Below are 23,249 nucleotides of genomic sequence, written 5' to 3' on the forward strand. Positions count from 1 at the left end.
ACTCGATCACTGATGTTGTTATACACAATTTATAGGCTCGCTTTACATCTTGCTACATGTAATTCACGTGGGCCTTCCCGAATGTACACGAGGCTAGGAGATATTAAAGAAATACGAACAAGAACACACAGCACAACGTGATTACAGCATGCAACGCCCACTTTTCGATATTCTTTGGTAACAGGTGAATTATGGAGGAGAAGAAGAAAGAACGGAAGACGAAAAAGAAGTTAATTTAAAATGTTTGTCCCGGTTGGCTATACACCGTTCCAAACCTCAGCCTACCGTCCGTTCTCCTCGGCCCAGCTCGCGTATGTTCGTTGCTTTGGAAAGCGAGCAAATTACGTGCCAAACGCACGAACATTGAAGATGGAAGCAGCGAGGAGCGCTTTTTCGGGAAGGTCAATACTCCGAAAGTCATGCATCGGCTCGCCATCTTTTTTGTGCTCCCTCCGTTTAAGTATACGCATACATGCGTACAGTACCTAGCGAATGAAGCTGTGCAATTTCTACTCTCAAATCTGTATACCAATTTTATTGTTCGCGAAGGCAATTCCGAAAACGATTTGCAACTCAGTACACCGTAGAACGGAAAAAAAAAAAGAACAGGCGCATGATTGATGGTTTTTATCTACGAAAAAGTGGCAACGTCTTTGAGCAGCGTGGTGAACGGAACAGTACAAGTTACTTTCGCAAAATAAAAGAAAGAAAAAAAATTGTTTTTTTGAATGCGTAGCAATTATCAGCCCTCCTTGCAAGTCGCGGTCATGCAGCTAACATATCCTACAAAAGAAAGTCTGCAGACTGTGAAGGAGGCGTGCTTCTTCTACCTTAGTTACACTAGCGCTCTTAACTGTCATTAAGCCAACGGCAGTTGACTCAATCGCGATCGGCCGGAGTTATTCGGCGGCGCCAAGTGTCATTAAGCCGCGAACGGTCATAGAGTTATCAACTGAGCTGGCTATTTCTCAGTAATACCCTATTTCACCTCATGCCGTACCGCAGCAAAGGCTACAAGCGCAAGCTCCTTGCTCTGGAGCAGATTAGAGCCACTAAATGAGCTGCGCTTAGAATTTGGGCACTCCGCTACCCGACATTGTTGTGGGCGCCGCCATTTTGGTGCTTGTGCAAAGCAGACGAAACTGCCGACCGTCATGATTCAAAAGTGCGACTTTCTCATCATAAAATTCGGTACTAGGAAGCTCAAGTAATATTGCTTTGCTTTGTCGCGAACTGTTAAAAATTAGTGGAAGTCGGAAAAGCGTTTCCTGTGATTTCAGATAAAGCTTTCGATAACTGGCAACCATGATTTTGAGCCATAATACGGCCAAGTTTCGTTATTCTGAAGCGTAGCTTATTTAGTGGCACATAGGGCAGATCTCGGCGGCACAAGCTCTCGTGCACCAAGTGCAGCTGCCAACGCTATCAGCTCGCGCTTCTAGCCTTCGCTCCGGTACAACATAAGGTGAAACGGAGTATAACTGATAAGGATTCGCCCCAACAGAGCTAAAAATGGCGGCGTCCGCCGCATTGCCGCCCATGGCCAGCGCCAGCGAAGCATTTCCTATGGTGGAAGATTGGGGAAGGTATCTAGAAATTATCGTAGCAGCAAATATTGTAGAAAGAAATATGATTAGTGGCCACAGCTGCCGCGAGAACCATCACTGCATTTCGCGGAAGCCAAAGCTTGGCGAGGGTGGCCATGGGGATGTCTGTGCCGATAAGATTTCATCGTGTTTCTCTCCCTTTATTTCGCTTCAAACGATTCGATCATAGTCTTTTTTTGCTCAAAAAAAGAAAGGCGCTAATTATATTTAGTTTTAAATGTTCTTAAGGAATAAAAACTGTGCATATAATCCATATGCATCACTTAACAAGAAGGTTATGTGGCATCAGTTTTGGTTTTGTTTCGGTTTCAACTGTGTCCCTTGATGCGCACTCAGCTGGGGTTGTTAGGCCTAAGTACCGTGTAACACCGGACAACTCAGTCGAGCTCCATGGTAGTTGGGAGATTTGAACGATCGTTAGCTTAATGGCAGTTAAGAGCTCTAGTGTAACTAAACGATTTCTTGAAGATGGCCCTTTCGTTATTCCAAGGCTCTCTGCTCACAAGTTCGAAGTATGAACCTAAAGTGCTTTGGACGTGCTTGAAGCGTCTCTGCATATAATTCTATCATCATTTCGGCTGCGAACACCGTGTCTTTTGTACTGTGTATGAACAGTGTGGATACGAATTTAAAGTCGGGGTCACACTGCTCATACCTCGTATAAAAAAAGACAGTCCGCAAACACAAGCCACCGCGATAACCGTGGTTCGAATGCCACCTGCTAAACTTTCTTCTTGGACTCAATGCCATGCGGCATTCGAACCAAGGATATCGCGGTCATTGATATTTGCAGACTGTCTTTTTCATGATCTATTAGCGGCGAGATGTTTCGGTGGCGCCCTTGTTCGGTTACCTCTTGTGACGTCATTACCTTGTGAACCAAAAGTTCGATGGTGTTTGTAATGGGCATGGTGGAAGCCTGAAATCATAGCGCTCTCAAAGCAACATGCCAACACCGTCAGAATTGAAGTTCTTACATTCCTCTTATTTCCGTCGATGAGAAATCCTTTGCTGACGTTATTGTCAGCATTCGGCCAATCGTGACAGGCTGACCACAGCGACGCTTTCGTTCGCTCACGTCGCCAATAGGCGGTGTGCCCCAGCTTTAGGGTTTTTGCGATCATTCTCGCATGTACCGTATTTTCCAGGTTACAGTCAGCGGACTATAAATTTTTGAAGGTACAAATTTTATGCGGTGCGGTGGGGGCACTACAGGAATTCTCTATTTCGATATCGTTCGTCATGGCGAGACGTGACAGAATTTGCGATGAAAGTGTATTTAATTATGATTTATGTATAATTCAAGTTTTTCCGTGAGTTAAGAAAGAAGACAGCTCTCAAGGTGTTTCATGTGTAACCAGATTTTTGTGTTGACTAATCAACGGTTCCAGACCATGCACGGAGTGGGGACTATGCACTGATGCGGACGATCTAGCAAAACCTTTTTTTTTTTTCTTTTCCCAAGTTCGTTTTTACGGACAGTATACCGGGTGCCGACATGAGTCCGGAAAATACGGTAATCCCGGTAAAACGTGACGTTACTGTTCGACATGATCCAACGTCACCTGTCGTGACCCTCGTACACACGTGACGTCACGTCACACTGTGAGGTTAGATGACACCGTTACATCACAAGACGGTGTGCCGATGCATCCTAGCGTCACATCATATGCCACCAAGACACCACGTGGCACTTTTACATCACGGAATACCATGAAGCCACGCTGCATTGTGACATCAATTGATACCATGGCATCACTACGTCACGTCCCGATGTCATCTCACGAGCCAGACAAGCAGGGGCAGAGCAAAAACAACCGGAGCAGCGAGGCAAAAAGAAGTCAATCAAATTTGGGGCTTTTACGTGCCAAACCAACGAAGGGCATCTGGCACGCCCCAGCGGAAGAATGAGGATTAATTTTGACCACCTGGATATCTTTTGACATGCAACCGAAAGCTTGGTTACACGGCGCCTTCTCCGCAATAAGCCTCCGTCAGATTGCGAGCACCCCGGCCGGGATTCGAACCCGCCACCATGGCCGGTGCTTTTTCCTCGGAGCCACCGAGCTCTTCGATTGCCTTTAAGATACACAAAAGAGGGAGGCAGTTTTAGTAAGGGCGCAATGAAATTATTAACCTCTAAAGTTGCACTATTAAAGAGCTATTTTACCATTGTCTACTTTTCTTGCTCTAGCTCAACACCCAGACGCGCCAGGAACCTTCCGGAGCGAAACGACATCAGCCGTGCGAGCGCGTCGCGGACTGGGGCCTCTAAGCCTCCGTGTAGCAGCCACACTTCATCCACTCTGGGCCGGTTGCTCCGGCTGTCCAGCGTCACGGCCGAAGAGAGACGGGCAGGGTCAGCAGCCCAGGGCAGGCGGCTGCCTTGGAAACGCCACGGCGGTTGGGACAGGCGGCCGATATTTCACGCGGACAATCGGCGCCAGCGACGCCGCGGGCCTGCTGGGCACAGGCGACAGGATACGCTATCGGAGCCCCACAATGCGGTCTGTCCTCGCTCGGAAGCCCCCCAGGGCTTTCGATATCTTCTCCGCGGAAGACGACGGCACACCCTCGCCCGCCGTGGGGACTGGGCTACCCCGCGGCTTCGGCGGCGACACAAAGAGGAACTTGTTCCTCCGTAGATTGGCGCTGTCGTTTTTTGGGCACGGCTCCTTTCTTACTTTTTTGTCATCCCGTTACCTTCTTCCATAGGTCTTCTACTCTCGTTTTTCGTTTAGCAGGAAGTTTCATTGTACTTCTTTTAGGGGGTGGGGAGCTTTTGCGTTGTCTTGTATCTTGCTTCAGTTCAGGTTTGGTCATAATCTCTTTCCTGTCGCTGTCTCCGGAGTGTATTATGAGGATAAGAATGGGCAGTAAAGGGGCGGTTTAGTGCGGCTGTGAACGCCGTGAGCGGTTTGAAGGTTCTGAGAGGGCGGTAAGCCTTGACTTGAAGACTTGGTGGGATGAACAATAAGGTAGTTACTGACGCAAGCGACTTGCCATGGTCGCCTGTAAGGATAGGGTCCGGATTTTTAAAGGCCCCTTCACACTCTTGCGACCGAGTAGGACTGAGAGCGACCAGACCGGTTTTTAAGTTTTTTTCGGTTCTTAGGACCGGATGCGAGGCAGCGGAGCTGGTCCTAAGAGATCGCAAGAGGCTTAAAAACCGGTCTGGTCTCTCTCGGTTGTACTCGGTTGCGAGAGTGTGAACGGGCCTTTAAGGGGTAAGGAAGCAACTCCTAACAATAATGAATAAATAAAAGAAAGAAAAAAAAAAGACATTTGGTTCACTCGTGCTTGCTGCTTTATACTCCTCTTGCATCATAGTTTTATAACTTTGACTGCGAATATTAAGAAGCGCGTCGATAGAAACAATTCCTTTATTTTTGTTATAACTCGAATGGGTGCACAGATGATAAGCTTAATCCAGACACATTGTACTCAGGCATGTACGTAACGCGTTACTAGTAACAAGTTATTTCTACCTAGTTACTTTTTTCGGCAACGAGTAACGTGTTTAGTTACTTGTAAGGTCAAGTAACGAGTGACAGTATTTCGTTACTTTTAAGGAGTAACATGTACAACAACGTTTCAGCAGCCTCGTTTTAATTATAATCAGAGTACGTGTCGATTGCGACAAAGGCAGGTGGGCAAAAAAAAAAAAAAAAAAAAACTAAACGATATGACGGTGTAGCAAAGTTTATCGCTGAACACGTCACTCGAACTCTTCAGCTGGGAATGTCCTTCACCCAGCGAACACATTAAAGGTGCCCTCCGGAGCTTTCTGCGATCGTCTGTTTATGTTGTTATATTGCGTAGTAGGTGCAAGTTAATATGTATACAAAGTTTTAGAGTACAAAACCGTTTATTAAGTAAATGGCAGTAGAAATATATCGTTACTATTTTCTCTTGAAAGACAATCGCCCATTCCCTGGCCATCGCTAAAACTTGACCAATGGAAATGCTGCATCTCGCGGTGAATGCGAACGTTATTATTGCAATACTTTTTAAGCTTGTTGTAAATTAGAGTTTGAGAAAAACGTAAACTGATTGTGGTGCGGGAAACATAGTTTGCAATTATCGTTCCAAAGCCAGCGAACTATGTTTTCTCCCCGCAAGCTTGTTGCTAGGGGGTGATGCGTCGGCGCGTCGGGTCGTCTGCTTCCCGGGGCGTGTGCAAGCGTGCGTTTGCGACACACGTGTTCCTTCTTCCCGTGGATCCCGACTCCGAAGCCAGCTTTGCGATCCTTCCACGTGAATGAGTCAAACTTTTCCTTGTCATCTGTGGAATGCGACTGCGTATTGCAGTAGTTTCTTTTATCCTTTGAGTGAGCGATTTCCCTGAAATGCCGAACGTTTGTTTCGTCAAGACGTGCCGCCATCAAACTGGGAAGAACGTTCGCAAGGGCTTGCGATTCTTCTCTTTGCCGGAGAAAGAACCACGAAGGACTGCGTGGTTACGCTGCGCCGGGCGAGGGCACGACATCGAGAACCTGCCTCTCATTCCCCGTTTTTGTGCCGAACATTTCGAGCCGACTGCTTTCCGAAAGGACGACCTGCGTCGTTCCCGTCTTCGATCAGATGCTGTGCCGACGCTTCTGCTTCCCGTCGCCGATGAGACCGACGATCCTCCCCCAAAGCGCCAAAAAGTCGTGGTGAGTTTTTCGATGGCTCAAATATTTTTGGGAGTGTCACGAACATGGCATTCTGCGTTGCGCAGTGCGGCTGCTTCTGGTATCTATATTCTGAACTAAGAACTGAGGAGGCATTTGTGTAACATGGGAATCCACATGGCATTCGTCAAGTCGATCAGTGGTGCCTAATGTTCCGGACTAGCGGTTCGAGAGCTTATCGCGCGAATGGTGCGGTGCATGGGGTTTTCATTTTCGGGTTTTATATTTTTCAAAAATCGGGGGGGTAAAAATCGGGCGCTATTTTTCCGGGCGATAATCGGGAAGAAATCGGGTTTTTCCAGAAACCATTCCGAAATTCGGATTTTTTTTCGGGATTTCTTTATCAATTACAAATACGTGCAATGTGTTATTTACATGAACAAAAGTAAACAAAATATATTATATAGGCATAGGATATGTTTCTACCTTCTGATCGGCTCTGAAGTGAATCTTTGCGGAGGTCACGCAAATCGAAGAAAATTGTAACCATCAACTGATGACCAAGGAATTAAACAGATCCAGAATGGTTCATATTTTCTATCAAGTCAGGTGATTTCAACACTGCTTTTCGGGGAGAAATCGGGTTTAACCCGATTTTCATCAGAACTATTCGGGGGAGAAAAATTAGGTATTATCGGGTTTTACCCGAAAACGAAGAACCCTATCAGCATGCACCATCTGCAGGATCGAACTCATTTGTAAAAAGAAAACACGAACAAATAAGATAAAAGGACAGAGTCATAAATCGCCTCTAATGGTACCACCATCACCACCCCCCTCTGCTATTGACCCACCCAAAGTCAATACATGTTTTCCCAGCTTGTTTACAGACAGGAACCCTTTCGTATCAGCTTAGCAAAGTTCCAAGTGTCCGTGACTACTAACAAGCAGGTTTTCTTTTATATCTACTCTTGTGAGCAAACTCAGTTTTTTTTTTTCTTCTCACAATCCTGCACCCACGATTGCGTGCAAACCCGCGTTTGCAAATTTGTATGCACATAGCAAATGCACGCCATGATTTTGTTGCTTGGTGGCACTTCTGGACACTGAGAACTCATGGCAGTTGCTGTATGTTTCCCACTTGCGGCTATAAGTGCTCGTTGGTTGCATTTCCTTCAGTGGTTGGTAAATACATGTCAAGCTGCAGCTTTACGTATGTATGTAATGTGACATCATATCGCGACATGAACATTTATTGTTGCTGAGCTAGAGACTGAAAATATAGATGGTAATGTAAGTTATAAAAACAAATATAAAGAGTGAGGCATCCCTTAGATTTGTATTACAGTGAGAGCTTTGGTTGAGTGCATGAAATTCTAAGCTATGGAAAGGCTACAAAACAATTCATGGATGTTTGCCATCAGCTAAAAAACTAGGCATCAAGGATGTTTGCCGCGGTGACGGCATTGTGTGGAGTGCTCGAGTTGCACCCTTTAATTTTAAAAATATGAAATGTGTAATAAACAGTGCCCTTTGCAGACTCAGGCCTCGGCAACTGGACTGCCTGCACCCTGCGAGGCAGAAATGACCCTCAGGGACTGTACTGCTGAAACAAACATCCCTGCAGTGGTGCCACCTGTCCCTGTCGCAGACGTGCCTGCACAGTCGCATCCACCCGAGTCTGCCTTCTCCACTTGTAGCAGTGGGGTGCCATATGAATGCACATCTCCTGTTCCCAGCAACATGCCAGACTCTGACGCAACCTACTCTCCGTCTCACAGCGAGGATTACAAGAGGTAAGTTGTGCATATAAACACATAGAATCTGTAAAGAATGCTTCACATGATCCCATTTCAGAATCGAGCATGGTGCATCAGCTCCACCACCACCACCAGAAGAAGAGCGCCAGTTTCTGGTGTTCGAGAGCTGCCTAAGGGAGCTTTTCAAGACGTGCCAAGAGTGCTCAAGACTGTGCCAAACAACGATCGAAACTACCGGCACACTGATCACAGTCTACAGCATCTGCCCTGTGGAGCACGTGCGCACATGGAAAAGCCAGCCCATCGTCAACGGCAGACCAGCAGGGAACATACTGCTGACCAGCCACCTGGTCTTCTCTGGAGTGAAGATTGCCCCTACGCTGCGGATGCTACGCCATATGAACGTGCAGGTCATCTCCGACTCGAGCTTCTACGAGCATCGGAAGGCCTTCGCTCTACCTGCAATCCACAAGGTGAGCAATATTCCGGGACACTGCAACTGCATTTTTTTCCCATATACCCAATTTTCCAATGAGGTACAAAACTGGAGCCCCAGTCACACTTCGGTTAAATGAATAAATATCTTCTTGTAGTATGCCACTTCAATGGTATAGTGCTAAGAGATAAAATTTTATACATCATGTTACATATGTGCCATGGGCTACTAAATCCACGATACTTTAATTTATTTCTGCTATGTGTAGTATCCTGGGGCAGTTCCCTGTCTGGCATTGAGTTGAGTGAGTCAGGTTCCCCGTGAGAGTCAAGAGACAGAGGGTGGTTGTCAGAATGGAAAAGGGTAGGGCAGCTTCGAGGTAACGGGCGGCCTGCTGCCTCTTTTATGAAATACACAAACATAAAAACACAAATCACAACCTAGCACAATCTAAGTCACATTCAAACTCGCTGCATTGTGCTTTCCTTTTTCTTTCACTCAGTCATTCATTCTACAACACTACACTATGCATACATAAACAGATGGGACTATTGTAGTATGCTCCATGCCTTTCTAAAGCAATATTTATCTGCATGAACAGGTCTGGCTGCAAGAGCAACAAGAACTTCTCAACGAGTTGCAGAACAAAGAGGTGGACATCTCTGCTGACGGGAGATTTGACTCCCCTGGGTTCTGTGCCAAGTACCTGACGTACACAGTCCACGTCGAGCAAATCAACAAGATTCTACACTCTGTCCAGGTCCAGCTAAAAGAGGCAAGTAGTCGAATTTACGTGAACCAGTTGCAACAATCTCATAATCTTTCTCTTGTGTTATGTCATCAGTTACTTCACTGCTATGCACTATTTTGGTAAAATATTCATTTCACACCTTTTTTTAGTCTGAACAGGCCATGGCCAGTGTCAACATGGAGAAGGAGGGCCTCCTCAAGCAGCTGCAATTCTTCAAGGAGAAAGGTATGTTCATGCTTAGTTCATGTATATCACTACTCGGCGGCCTTTCAGGCACTCTGTTCAAATTGGCATAATCACTTATTCTTTTGCTATCTTCGGAAACCTAATGGTGCAGGTATCAAGATCCGATCGTTGGTGACTGACCGTCACCCTGCCACACGAAAGCACATGAAGACGCACGAACCCGGGATTGACCACTTCTTTGACATATGGCACATCTCCAAAAGTAAGCAATCCTAACAGGCCATTCGTGTAGCCTTTATTTTCCAGCGATCACGCTGCAGGTTTCCCTGACACGACTCTGAATTTTAGGTGTGAAAAAGAAGCTGACAGCAGCAAGCAAACGGGCTGGATGCCAAGACCTGCAAATCTGGATCCAGACAGCTACAAACCATATGTACTGGTCAGCAAGGGCTGCAGGAGGCGACGAGAAGCTGCTCATCGACATCTGGCTCAGCATGCACAACCATGTCATCAACAAACACTCGGGGCACGAAGGAACCTATGGAAGGTGCCTCCATGGTGACATGCCAGAGCCAACACGACCATGGATGGATCCCAGTATGTTTTTGTTCTTCCAAATGAAGGTGGTTTTTCTAAAACTTGTATCATCCTCAGACTCGCAGGCCTACAACCAATTCAAGAGCATCACTGGCAACAAACTGCTCCTGAAGGGCCTTGCACAGATGTCTCCACATGGCCAGACATATGCTTTGGAGGCGTTCCACAGCGTCCTGATAGACTTCGCCCCGAAGTCCCAGGCTTTCAGCCCAGAAGGCATGCTTGCAAAGTAAGTCAACCAATTTACAATCACATTTCCTTTGTTTGGACACTTTCATCCAGTCCATTGGTTACAATGCGACAAACCTGACAGTCTCTTCCTAAAGATCAGATAATGGAATTGGATTGATGCCAGAATAACCACTCTTTGTAAGTGGCACACTTTACCATCACTGAAATGTAACCATCTTGCAGGACTCGACTTGCAATCCTCCATTTCAACGAAAACTCAAACCGCTGCCAAGCCGTCACACGAGAGGGCAAGCCACGTTGGTCGGTCGTAACATCAAAAGCACGAAAGGGCCACCACACAGCACGACCAGAGATTACGGATCCCACTTACAGTGAGTATAACACTAACTGCAGTGTGAATGCCTTGTCCAGAGAGCCTAGGAATGTTATCATGCAAAGGTTTGAATTCTAGAGTATGTTGGAAAGCTCATCAAGGAGGCAATGGAGAGCAGCAAACAGTGGCGGTCCCTGGCTGCTGCATCGAGGGCCAACACCGTCGTCTTCCCGGCACCGATGACTGCAGCCTACACAAGGCCTCCAAAAGAGGAACTCGTGGCAGCACGAATGTCCAGGTTCGGCCACAGTCCCCAGTAACGGCATCAAATCCCTGGTCGGGACTTCCATGCTGCCGCAGGTAAGCACACAGGACCTTGGTCCTAATCAGGGTGCAGGATAAGCAGGTGGGGAAACGGCCCATAGAAGCCTACCGCAGCGCCGTGACCGGATTGTGTACTCGTCTGCTTGCGGGTACCCCCGATTTGCAACAGATGGCGCTGCGGCGAGAGGAAAAAAATCGGAATCGGATTTGCATGGAACTTTATGGGAGAGTGCGCAAAATAAACAGAGAGCACGACAGTCTTTATTGAAAATCCACGAGAAACCATCTCCGTCAGTTTAGCCAGTCGCCCACCTGGAGTGAGAGTTTGCGGTGCTCCACATCGATGGCGCCACAGAAAAAAAGAAAACCGAGGGGTACACAATCCGGTCGCTCATTTGGCTCTCGTTTCCCCACCTGTCTATCTTACACCCTGGTCCTAATACAGCCTTGCATGGTAAGCAACCGCTTTGTTTTGCAGGACGTACGGCGAATGCAAGCAGACAGACCCAAGAGAAAACAGCCGAGCTGCAAAATGGTTCACCATTTTCCATTAGGACACCCTGACCGACAGTAAGGAGGAAGTTAGATCTGTCTGCAATCATTTTTCACAGAAATGCAGATCTCTCCTCATGAGAATGTTCCATTTTAGGGCCTAATCAAGCTGGTCATGGCATGCCTATCTCGAAACAGGGCAAGGAACTTTAGCCGGTGGCAATGTCGGAGTCACAGAAAAGTCACCAAACAGCGAGACTCAAGGCTACAGCTCAACTTGCGGTGAGGACGACACTAACTTCAGTGTGAACGCCCATCTAGCCCAACTTGGAATGTCTAGGAATGTAATTATGCAACCGTCTGAATTGTCACTGTAGGTTGGAAAGTCTGTCAACGAGGCGGACAGCAGCAGGCAGCAAAGACGTGGTTGGATCTTTCATGCTGCCAGTGGTAAGCACACAGGAGCCTCGTCCTAATGAAAACTACCATGGTAGGCAATAACCGCTTTGTTTTGCAGAACATACGGCGAATGCAAGCAGACAGACCCAGGAGAAAACAGCCGAGCTGCAAAATGGATCATCGTTTTCCGTTAGGACACCCTGACCGACAGTAAGGAGGACATTAGATCTGTCCGCAATCATTTTTCACAGAAATACAGATCTCTCCTCATGAGAATGTTCCATTTTAGGGCCTAATCAAGCTGGTCATGGCATGCCTATCTCAAAAGAGGGCAAGTAACTTTAGCCGGTGGCAATGTCGAAGTCACAGAAAAGTCACAAAACAGCGAGATTCAAGGCTACAGCTCAACTTGCGGTGAGGACGACACTAACTTCTGTGTGAACGCCCATCTAGCCCAACTTGGAATGTCTAGGAATGTAATTATGCAACAGTCTGAATTTTCACTGTAGGTTGGAAAGTCTGTCAACGAGGCGGACAGCAGCAGGGAGCAAAGACCTGGTTGGATCTTTCATGCTGCCAGTGGTAAGCACACAGGAGCCTCGTCCTAATGAAAACTACCATGGTAGGCAATAACCGCTTTGTTTTGCAGAACGTACGGCGAATGCAAGCAGACAGACCCAAGAGAAAACAGCCGAGCTGCAAAATGGATCATCGTTTTCCGTTAGGACACCCTGACCGACAGTAAGGAGGACATTAGATATGTCTGCAATCATTTTTCACAGAAATACAGATCTCTCCTCATGAGAATGTTCCATTTTAGGGCCTAATCAAGCTGGTCATGGCATGCCTATCTCAAAAGAGGGCAAGGAACTTTAGCCGGTGGCAATGTCGGACTCACAGAAAAGTCACCAAACAGCGAGACTCAAGGCTACAGCTCAACTTGCGGTGAGGACGACACTAACTTCAGTGTGAACGCCCATCTAGCCCAACTTGGAATGTCTAGGAATGTAATTATGCAACAGTCTGAATTTTCACTGTAGGTTGGAAAGTCTGTCAACGAGGCGGACAGCAGCAGGAAGCAAAGACCTGGTTCTATCTTTCATGCTGCCAGTGGTAAGCACACAGGAGCCTCGTCCTAATGAAAACTACCATGGTAGGCAATAACCGCTTTGTTTTGCAGAACGTACGGCGAATGCAAGCAGACAGACCCAAGAGAAAACAGCCGAGCTGCAAAATAGATCATTGTTTTCCGTTAGGACACCCTGACCGACAGTAAGGAGGACATTAGATCTGTCTGCAATCATTTTTCACAGAAATGCAGATCTCCTCTATTGATAATGCTTGATTTTAGGGCCACGATCAAGCGTAATGGAGAGATGCAAGCATTGGCACCTGCCCTCTCAAGCCGGATTTTTCAAGCCCAGCATGGTGCACCTCTATTGTTGGCACATCAGTGCCAACAGTAGAGGAATTAGGAGATGAGGACAGGCCAGTGCTATAATTCTTCCCAGTCCATTAGCTGTAATTAGGGTTCTGCGTTCTCAGATAAACCTGATAAACTCCAAAAAACACTAGCCGTTAAAATTTTGCTGATTCAGATTCATTTGAAAAACTCAATTTTTCGGTCCCCCACCAGTCTTTATATTTCCCGGAATCTTCGAACAATTTTTGCAATTCTCCTCTTATTGCAGTGTCAACTTCCGTTGCCATGTAGCCCCTTATAATAAAAATGAGGTAGGCCCTCTACGACAGTAGATGAATACGGCGCTCTCATATGAAAATACTGCTTTACTAAATTCACAAAGTGCTGTTTTCTACCTTTCATTTGCCTCATCGAAAATGCCGAAAGACTCCGAACTTTGCGTACATAAATGGAAGCTCCAAATTGATGGTTCAAAAAAACAAAACAAAAAAAAACACCCTCTAATTTTGCTAAAAAAAAATTAAATTCAAGAACGCAGGATCCTAGCTATAATTTGTGCAAGCTTTCAAGATCGAGGAAATCGGTGACCGTATTGTCATATTCATTGTGGGCACACCACAATGAAGGCGGATCAAGTGCTATTTTGAATAGCATGTAGTTCTGCACCAGAGATCCCATCCCCAGTTCACAAGCTTAGCCCATCGCAGCAGTTTTAGAAAATTGAAGTATTTTCGGAACCCAACCGACACTTTTCTGAAGACTGTAACACAATGCCTTATCCATCTTTCTTTTCATGTGCTGATGAGCGGACATGCTGTGGAGACTGCACCGAGGCGGGGCAGCCCGCCCGTGTTTCCAATAAATGGGGTTTTCATCCAGGAGGTAGGCTGGTAATGCAGCAATAACATAAGTGGGGTGGTTGCATATAACACTGGAAATATTAACAGAAGTTTTTTATGGCAATTTAAAAACAGTGCTGCATTTTCCAGTCTACACTACGGTTTTCCCCCCGTCTGCAACATTTGTCTTCTGTCATTATTGACCTGCTTGCAAATAAGTGAGGCACATTCGCTAACCTTACGATTGAAATAAACTGCATTAATTTTCCAACAACTTGACTTCTCGGTACCAGAACCTGGAAGGTGTAGAAATTTGCATGACCAAAAGGAAATAATTTCATAATTGAAAACAAGTGATGCCGATGGTAGTACTAATTTTGTGATCCCCTGGATGATTTCTGCATTGTGAGGTCAATACATGGGTCGATGTAACTAGAATACTGCACTATGCCTAACTAAAAACCCGACCGAAATTGTGCCATTTCCTCAAAGTATTTGCATGATGTGAGGGTATACTTGCCAATTATAACGACAATATAAACTAACAATCGTAGTATTCACTGAAATATATAAGCAGATCCTATTTACCACCGGGAGGAAAAATCCAGGGTAACTGGGCTGTGGAGGCATAGAATATTCCATGCAGGGGATCTATTGTGCATGCTCAAAAAGCATTCCACAGCCAAGTAAAAAAAGGATTTCGCAAAAGGCTTGGACTGGAAAAGTCTATACTAGAGCACATGTTGAGAGTACAGTAATGAAATGTAGGTTGGCAATGAATTCTAAATAAAAAAAGTAATACAATTTACAGCATGCCTATAGTCGGTGACAGGTCAAGAACGAAGTGGAAGCTCCTCCCACCTCTTTCCACTTTAGTAGAGCGAATGCTGGAGAGGAGGCGACCTCCTCTCCGTCGTTCGCTGCATTGAAGTGGACTAGTCACCCAAGCAGAACGTCATTTGTTTGTCATGTTAGCCACGTCGTCATCCAGACCCTCGGAACAATCGACCACGTCCCTCTGAAAACTGCAGCAATCGCAATTCGCCTTTCTTCGCCTCATCGCACCGGCACGCTCAGACGGCTGATGTAGGGAAGCATCTTGTAGCTTCATGCAGTCAGATTTTTCCATGTTATATGCAGTTTTTCCATTTGAAAGAACAGATCCAGAAGAAAGTAGAAGTACACTGCACCACACTGTTAGTGCGAACATGACATCGGTGCTTTTTCTATCTTTACTTTAAAATGGTATTAGTGGGTGCCAAATTTTACTGCTTAGGTTAGTGTTCCAAATGAGCACTTCTCACGCCCTATTAGTTTTGATGACAGCCTTTGGATTCTAGGAGGAAAATGAAGCAATCCGGTCGTGCGACTCAAATCAAATTTGGGGGTTTTACGTGCCAAACCAACGACGGGCATCTGGCACGCCCCAGCGGAGGACCGAGGATTAATTTCGACCACCTGGGGATCTTTTGACGTGCAATCGAAAGCTCGATTACCAAGCTGCCTTCTCCGCAATATACCTCCATCAGATTGCAGGCACCTCGGCCGGGATTCGAACCCGCCACATGGGGATCCGTAGGCCGGCACTCTCGCCTCGGAGCCACCGAGGCGGCTTCGTCGTGTGACTGAATGTGACGTAGGTGCACTGGCTTTGGTTTGACTACGATCATGTGATCATAGTTATGGTCACGTGATATCGTAGATAATAGGTCACGTGATTTAGAGGATTCCGTTCATGGCTACGAGCGACTTCACACACATGCAGGGAGGGTGAAGAGACAAGGGAAGGGGGTTGCGTGGTCTCTAGGTCAACGCAATTTATTCTGCATCCCTGTAGCCCGCATACACGTCAGCGGGGTACCTGCCCCTAATTGTCTTGACCACACAGGATGGCAGGGGCCGCCTATTCTTCTTTCCCAAGCGGCTCCACAGCCACAGGGCACACTGCCTGTAGGCTGCAAATCTGTAGTGCCTGGAACAATGACAGAGATTGGATGTAAGAAGCAAAGTCTATCACTCTGTTGGCAAATTCTACACTTGTTTTCATTTCTCTAGGCATGTAATCATACTCTGCTTTTCTGTTACGTCCACTCCAGCTATCACATAGCAGAATCCCTATTTGGCAGTCCATGTCGGATGGGCTAGACATGGAAGCCAAATTGAAGTGAACTGCTGTAGATTCATTCTAAATGCTCCAGAGTTTAAAAAAAAAAAAAAAACTATAGGCCTTGGTTCTCCTAACGCACCTCCAACTCCAATCGACACAACAACCAGTTATACACCGGAATTAACAAGGAAGGAATATCTGTTGCGTGGTCATGATACATAAAATAAGTTCACAGGGTCCCAGTTCACAATTGTAGATAATATCTGTCATTGGTGTTGGTGACGAATATTGCATCGCTGTGTTTTGGGAAGGACACATGAAAATTATGTGCACTGGCCAGAGGGAATGGGAGCCATTCATCCAGAACAGTGGAAAGCTCCCCATATGATGTTGTTTAATTTGGGACAAAACAGTGCAGTTCGTAAGCCTGTAAAGCAGTGGTGTGCAAATATTGGTTTGAATCAAATAGTGCACTGTCGTTTCTAGCATCAACAGCGCAAAAAGAGCCGGTTGCATCGGCTTCCCTTTGCAGCGCAAAGGTTATGGCAAACATACTATTCAATTTGAACCAATATTCGCACACACCTACTGCAAAGGTTTCCTGCACACAAGTGCCAGGGAATGTGAACTCATCAGAGAACGTCCCAATTTAACATTGTCTAAAGTGCTGCTGGCACTGCCGAAGCTTGGCATTGGTACTGGTGATTAGGGATTTGAGAAAAGCAGCCTGGCCATGAGTGTTCTATGAAGCTCGCACAGAACAGTTTTGGTGTAAACATACGAGCTGAAGTGCTCATGCAATACTGGAGTGGCTCCAGCAGTTGTGATTTCATGTCTCTCCGACACAATCCGTGTCAATATCCGAACATGTCATTCTGACAGCTTCCATTTGCCATGACAGCTGCTACCACCCCCATGTGTTTATTGGTCCTGAATACCTTAGGGCTCAGGGCACCGCAATCATTTGCTATTTGGTCATATACGCATCTGCAAGACACATATATCAACATTTTTTCCCGTTTTAGACTGCGATATGTCTTCCATTATGCTGTGTTGATTTAGAGGTGACACTACTATCATCAGAGTAGTGGGGATACATATGAGCACCCCCAGGCCTCCCCATTCTTGCACGAGAAACTTTGAATTTCAGTGTTTATTTCAATGAATAGTGTTGTTAGAAAAATATTTTAACGAAAAATGATGCGATACTGTTTGGTGACCTATTCCAATCTCGAATCCTTTCTGTCATACTCACCCATGTGGGCACTGCAACATCATCCGTTAAAAAAAAAGCATGGATCTCGACGACGACAGCCTGCTTCTGAATAAGCTGTCCAGACATGGCACTCCTAAAAAACTATCCCAGCATAGCGTGCAAAGAATGCCACACCAGCGGTGCAAGTGTTGCTGGCACCACAAGGAACATGTCGAGATGATCATCCACCGGCTTCAGGGTGTCTGGTATCTGCATCCAAAAATAGTGTAAATCAAGACCCAGACACCCAATAATTATCACCCCACCTTGAGATTTTGGCTTTTCAACTAGATCAGGGGATTAAGGGATCGAAGCTAGGAAGGATTGGAGGGCAGGACGCCTCGACATGTCTCTGACTGGGGTGTTTACTGCCCTATATACCTCCCATGGACCAAAAGCCGTCCCAAAGTGGCAACAAAATATGTTACGGGAGCCAAAGTGTCATGCTGTCAGATGCCGGCAAAGTTACGACAGAGAAAACGAGCAGATGCAAGTGTGGCTGTTGTGGCGTCCCCCCTTGTGACAATCAAGTGAGCACAAACTATTGTGCAGCTCTTGGCACAGCAAATTAGGCAGCTGCCATACGCACATGGACTCTTCTGGCACCGCCAAAATTCTTGACGTGGCAGATTTTTATAAAAAAAGTAAGCAAACGTAAAACAACGCATTGCAAGCGTCCCGGCTGGTGCCTTTGTTGCAATGATGTTCACATGCACGTAAGGGCAACTTCGGCAGGCTTGCAGTTACACGTGCTTCGTCGCGCGGGCGGAGACAACGGCTGTTCGACCGAAACCGAAACCATGCCACTCCGCGCTCCGTCGCCAACTGCATGGTTCCCAAAATAGTATGCAAAATGTAACTGTCCAGCATACGACAATAAACAGTCCAGCGACTTGTGCTTGCCAGGCCGGCAGGCGAGGTACAGGCTAAACACACAGAAAAAAAGAACCTGAGCGTATCGATGCAAGACACTGCGAATCAAGGTCAAAAAAGTTCTTGGAGCGCTTCGTGCAACGACTGAACTCGAGACAAACAAGCACGCTGTGCGGGTTCAGCGTGCAGACATTGCCTTTTTTGCTTTAGCTCACTTCTCTTCACCAACTTTCTTTTGCGGCAGATTTTTCACGTACCGGGGTCCCTCTCGAAAGAAAGCCCACCAGGAAAAACCTAAGTAATCAAAACTTTGCCAAGCAGTCATTGAGTTAGAGAGGGATTTTTATAGCAGCGTATGATTTAAACAAGAGCAGGAATGTCGATGCGTTTCAGTTTAGTAAGCGCCATATCTGCAGCGACGTGGGGACGGCAACACACGACGTCGCGCGAGCGCTTCAGCTCAAAAAGTAACTCCCGCCGCGCAAAAACGTGGTTTTGTCTCACAGCATGACGGCATGTTTGGCACCCGATACACTAACGTCTGAGAGTCCGCACACGCCCGTGTCTACCGCTAAAAAAAAAAAAAAGACGCGAGACGAGATTCCTGAGACGACGAGTGCACGAAACGCGAGACGTGGGGAAAAATCATGCAAGACCAAATAGACGATTAATACAGGGTACTTTGTGTCGGGTGGCGTCTTGTGCGACCTAGCTTACGCATGCTCAATTACGGTTCTCAGTTTCGTTTCGTTTATGAAAGGCGACCAAAATTGCTTCTTTGGCGCAGGCTTGGCACGGATTAGCCATATTTCGGTGAAATGTAGCAGGATGTAGCAAAGTTAGCCCCTTGGTGCAGTTTGGCGCAATTGGCGCAGCAATCACATTCCTGCACTGTTTATAAGTGTGTCTCAGCCACGCCTGGAAAGATGCCTCCGAGTCATCAATGTCCGCAAAGACATCCTCGCGTGGCTTTCTGAATACGGAGGGCATTATGCTCATTGACTGCATGTAACCGGCCACCACCATCAACATCGCCCCGTATGTGGCTACCCTCAGGTGATTGCGCGATTCACGAGAAGCTGCCAGGGAAAGGGGCGGCAGGTACGCTCTTGCAGCATGACAATGCCCATCCCTACATTCACCGTACTCCCTCAACCTAGCCCGCAGTGACCATCAGCCATTCAGCACCATGAAAAAAACCACCTATGAGGACCCTATTTCATGGACACTGGTGAACTCGAAGCGGCTGTCCAGGCGTGGGTGCGAAGCACTCCCAAAGAGTGGTCTCGGAACGGAAAGGCTGCCACACTACTAGAACCAGTGCGTTCGTCTCCAGGGGGACTACGTTGAGGAGGTCGACACACCTACCGACCCCTAAGTGGACAATATCTGCGGAAAAATAAATCGTAAATCAGTATGGTACGCCCCCCATATGGCTGCACTGCCTTGACAATTATAGTATGGGAAGGAGGAAATTTTTTTTTTTTTTTAGTGCATGGCCTGCAGTGGCATAGCCAGAAATTTGTTTCAGGGGGGTGTTTTACATTGCTGGTGTGTGTGTGGGGGGGGGGGGGGAGGGGGGATACTTTGCATCGCTGGGCGAATGGAAGGTTTCTAGTTCGCATTGCCATTGCATTGTAAACGGTGCACGAACCAGAGCAATGAGCCTTCAATGACTGCCTTTTTGTGTAGTTTCTTGACCAAAAAGCGTGCAAACACCGTCTAAAGCCCCTTCTGACAATTTGGATACTGGAGTAAAGAATATGACTTTTGCCGATAGGGTTGGAATATAAGTCTCCACTTGCCTTCTAGAGGAAAGACGTAGTGGCATCCATGGACTCAACAGCAATCTGTGCCTATGTCATCGTTCTCAAGTTTTTGATTGTTTTGACCAGAGAACATTGCACTCGCTTGGGACACCCAAAAATTGAAAGGATGCATTATCGAAATGCTGAAAGAACAAACCGCCGAAATCTCTATTAGCCGAATCTCCCGGTACCAGAGACCAAACAATTCCAAAATATTATGTTCAACACGAACCTACAGGGTTCTAGATTGAGAAAGTGGAAGAAACATTTGTTCTGCCAGAGGAATTCTTTGTTTGTTGAATATGATCTAATAGTTTGTGTGTATTTCCCAAAGAAAGCTAGGGATGTTGAGCTTGTCCCAGTTGCCCAAAGCGGCTGTCAGGCTCTCTTCTCGCATGCTTTGCTTCTTGTGTGGTAGATGGCGAGGTTCTAATCTGATTTCTGCCTCGATATCGTCTTCGAGCGCAGCTTGCACATTTTTCATGCTCCTAATTTTGCAGAAGACACTTCCATGATTCCAACACACTGGTGCAGCTAGCATCTGCCAATACCGTACCAAATATGGCGATCAGATATGTACGCATTCTCACCTTTCGGCGTTTTGCTGTTCGGCATTTTATTTTTCGACGTTTCAATGTTTGGCCTTTACATTTTGATTTTCGTCATTTTGATATCGGCCCCTGTTTTGATGGGCTTGAAGGTCACACGCAGAGACTAGACCAGGTAAAAAAACGAGGATGTCTGAGCTGAAGGTGCCAACTGTACTGTCGACGTTGACAGTGCACTTGAAGCAGTTGGTGTTTGTTTCTTCTCAAAAAGATTGCCCAGCATCAACTTAGCTGGCATAGCTAAGCTCATTTTTAAGATAGCAACAAGGCATTGGTGCATGCAAGATAAAGTAGGTGTATGCAGTTTTCTGAACTCTTAGCTCTGAGAAACAAAGTGACTGGAGCATCCTTCCCCAACACGGTTGCGAATTACTGCGTCAATATGATAACTTCGTGCTTATTTATTTGTTGCTTCAAAAGTGTTGTTCTGTAGCATAGTGCTGGTCCAGTCCATGAAGCTAGCAGGAAAGAATCTGGAAACAGTAATTCTTCGTTTTTCCGAACTTGGGAAAATGCAAAAGCTGCGGCATCAGCAAGCCAATCGGGGCGTGTAAGAACAATGCATGTGACAACGTAATGTCTTCAAGTACTCCTCCTGTGGAATTTTGGCACGTGCTTAGCTCCGTCGCTCAGACTGGCCCACAAGGGCAGTAGCTTTCACCCTTTGTTGAGTTATGCTAAGACAGAAAAGCAAGGAAACTGCATGAGACGAATACAATCTCGGGAGTGAGTTAATCTTCGCCTCTCGTTGACAAAGTAGGACTTTCAAGCCTTTGCGGCCACCTGCTCTCTGCGAGCTTGTAGAGGGGCTTCAGGCGCTAATTCGGCTCTGTTCAGAGACACCATTTGAGCAAGCTGCAAGCCAGACTTGGGTTTCTGACACGGACTGCGTTATCTTTGTCGTTTGCGCCAAAGCCAAACGTGTGGGATATCCACTGCTCTCTTGAGAGACAGAGAAAGAGAGAGAGAGGGAACCTTTATTAGTTACACCATAGTCCGGTGCTTGATTGGGGCCACCAGTGCTCACCCGGTACAGCATGGACATGCTGTACCAGTAGGAGCAGTAGTGTATCAACGAGTTGAAGCTGGGGGGGGGGTGAGCCAGCCTGCCTAGTCAGAGGGTCGAGAAGGGTGAAAAAGAGGGAGGTAAGGGAGCATTGGGCATGGGGACAACGCCAAAGCATATGTACATCCAAGGTGTCGCCTTCTATTGCTCTCGACGAGACGAGGCCGTCTCGACTAGAGACGAGGCCATGTGACTGTCATATATTTCATAGTGCTATTGTTGCATAACATTGCATCTAAACAGAGCAAGAAAATGACATATCTAAACTGATAACCGTAAATGCAAGGAAAAATAGCTCTCCATGATCTGGCCTAACGGGAAGAAGTGTAACGCTCGAAAAGGGCGGTCTCGTCAGAACAGTTCGTTTAGAACATATAAGAATATGTGTAGTTTATAGTGGGACAGCAGTTGGAAGTGTCCGTGTTTCTGTATTGAACAAATGACTGGGTGGTAACTAGGCAGGCTGCTTCTCATTTAGTCTCTTGAAAGCCTCCCTGGAGCGCTATATTGCGCCTGGACAGTGGGGGTTATGATTAATTTCACTATCGGCAACACAAACAATTCATCGACCGCTTCCCAGGATGGTGCTAAACGTTCATCTAGCCTAACAACAAGTTATTACAAGTACGTATGTACGCTGTGAATCGGACAGTGAACGTAGTTGCCGAGGGCACGGTCCTCACCGAGACATGGTGAGTTTGCTCACGCGCAAAGCATGACATCGTACTCACTCGCTGGCACTTGCGCCCATCCCTTGCTGCCCGTAGTGCCGCATGTTGAGGTAGGCCAACCTCAACACCTCAGGGTTGAGGCACAGGGCCTCGAAGTCCGGGTGGCCCGTTACGCAGCCCTGCCGGCCCTGCTGCTTCCGTGCGACGGCCGGGTATTCGCGGCAGCAGACGCACTCGACGACGGTCTCCATCGGCGCGCAGGAACCACATAGACACCTTCGCAGAAAACACGCATCAATTACCCATTAAAGCGGGGTATAATGGAGCGCACCACGTACCAGTCCGTGTTCCCAAGCCGCCCGGTTCCATCGTCGGGTGCGTCTTCCAGCTCTTGCGGACTCGCTTCACCGCGGCGCGGCCGTTCGTCGTTGCCACAGTCGGTGCCCGCGGCGCTGCGTTCGTCGACGTCGCGCATCGGGGTCGAATCGTAGGATATGGCACCCATGTCAGCTGTCCGTTCCAGGATTTCGAGCTCTAGAGACGTTAGGTCCGAAAGGTCCATAGCGCGACCGTGGGATGCGACGAACGACGAATGCTGAGCACAAAGTCCGGGCAACTTTGGTCCGGGCCCCTTGACGACGGTCCGCGCGTTGGAGAGATTCCTCCGCGGGTCGGCGGTCGGTGACGCGCAGTGACACTGGAATCCTTCGATTGCCATTGGCTGATGCGTAAAGAGATGCCCCTCCCGTTTTCCGGGGTCATCTCAGAAAGGGGGGCGTGCCGGGGACTTTGATAGCAATTTTAATAGGGAAATCCGCCGCGCATGACTGTAATTTTACGATTTTTAGGATCCTTAGGACCCATAGATTGAGTTACCGCCATATATAGACCATCGCAGAACGCTCCGGAGGGCCCCTTTAAGGTTC

General features: G+C 47.1%; 2 protein-coding genes and 2 long non-coding RNA genes across 4 annotated transcripts; 3 read left to right on the top strand and 1 right to left on the bottom strand.

Annotated features, from left to right (window-relative positions):
* Nucleotides 1-5,812: 5,812 nt before the first annotated feature.
* Nucleotides 5,813-8,023, top strand: LOC121048092 (52 kDa repressor of the inhibitor of the protein kinase-like). The gene is made up of 2 exons (XM_040503998.2): nt 5,813-6,265; nt 7,763-8,023. Exons 1-2 carry the CDS (start codon nt 5,957-5,959, stop codon nt 8,021-8,023), a joined length of 570 nt encoding a protein of 189 aa, XP_040359932.1. The 5' UTR covers nt 5,813-5,956.
* Nucleotides 8,024-8,073: 50 nt separating this feature from the next.
* On the top strand, nt 8,074-11,321 carry LOC115314018. Its single transcript, XM_040218859.3, has 9 exons — nt 8,074-8,456; nt 9,021-9,194; nt 9,320-9,395; nt 9,508-9,618; nt 9,705-9,953; nt 10,011-10,182; nt 10,368-10,516; nt 10,597-10,818; nt 11,261-11,321. The coding sequence occupies exons 1-8, from the start codon at nt 8,370-8,372 to the stop codon at nt 10,776-10,778; spliced, it is 1,200 nt and encodes a 399-aa protein (XP_040074793.2). The 5' UTR covers nt 8,074-8,369; the 3' UTR covers nt 10,779-10,818; nt 11,261-11,321.
* Nucleotides 11,322-12,885: 1,564 nt separating this feature from the next.
* On the top strand, nt 12,886-13,580 carry LOC121048093. Its single transcript, XR_005798801.2, has 2 exons — nt 12,886-12,945; nt 13,025-13,580. It is a non-coding gene; the product is annotated as an uncharacterized LOC121048093 (long non-coding RNA).
* Nucleotides 13,581-15,801: 2,221 nt separating this feature from the next.
* LOC115321430 lies at nt 15,802-22,439 on the bottom strand. Its single transcript, XR_005798803.2, has 3 exons — nt 22,384-22,439; nt 17,298-17,507; nt 15,802-15,907 (listed from the first exon to the last, which is right to left on the bottom strand). It is a non-coding gene; the product is annotated as an uncharacterized LOC115321430 (long non-coding RNA).
* Between the last annotated feature and the right edge of the window lie 810 nt (nt 22,440-23,249).

Source organism: Ixodes scapularis, unplaced genomic scaffold, assembly GCF_016920785.2.
Source record: "Ixodes scapularis isolate PalLabHiFi unplaced genomic scaffold, ASM1692078v2 PGA_scaffold3__209_contigs__length_174095766, whole genome shotgun sequence".
In the NCBI taxonomy this organism is placed as follows: Eukaryota; Metazoa; Arthropoda; class Arachnida; order Ixodida; family Ixodidae; genus Ixodes; species Ixodes scapularis.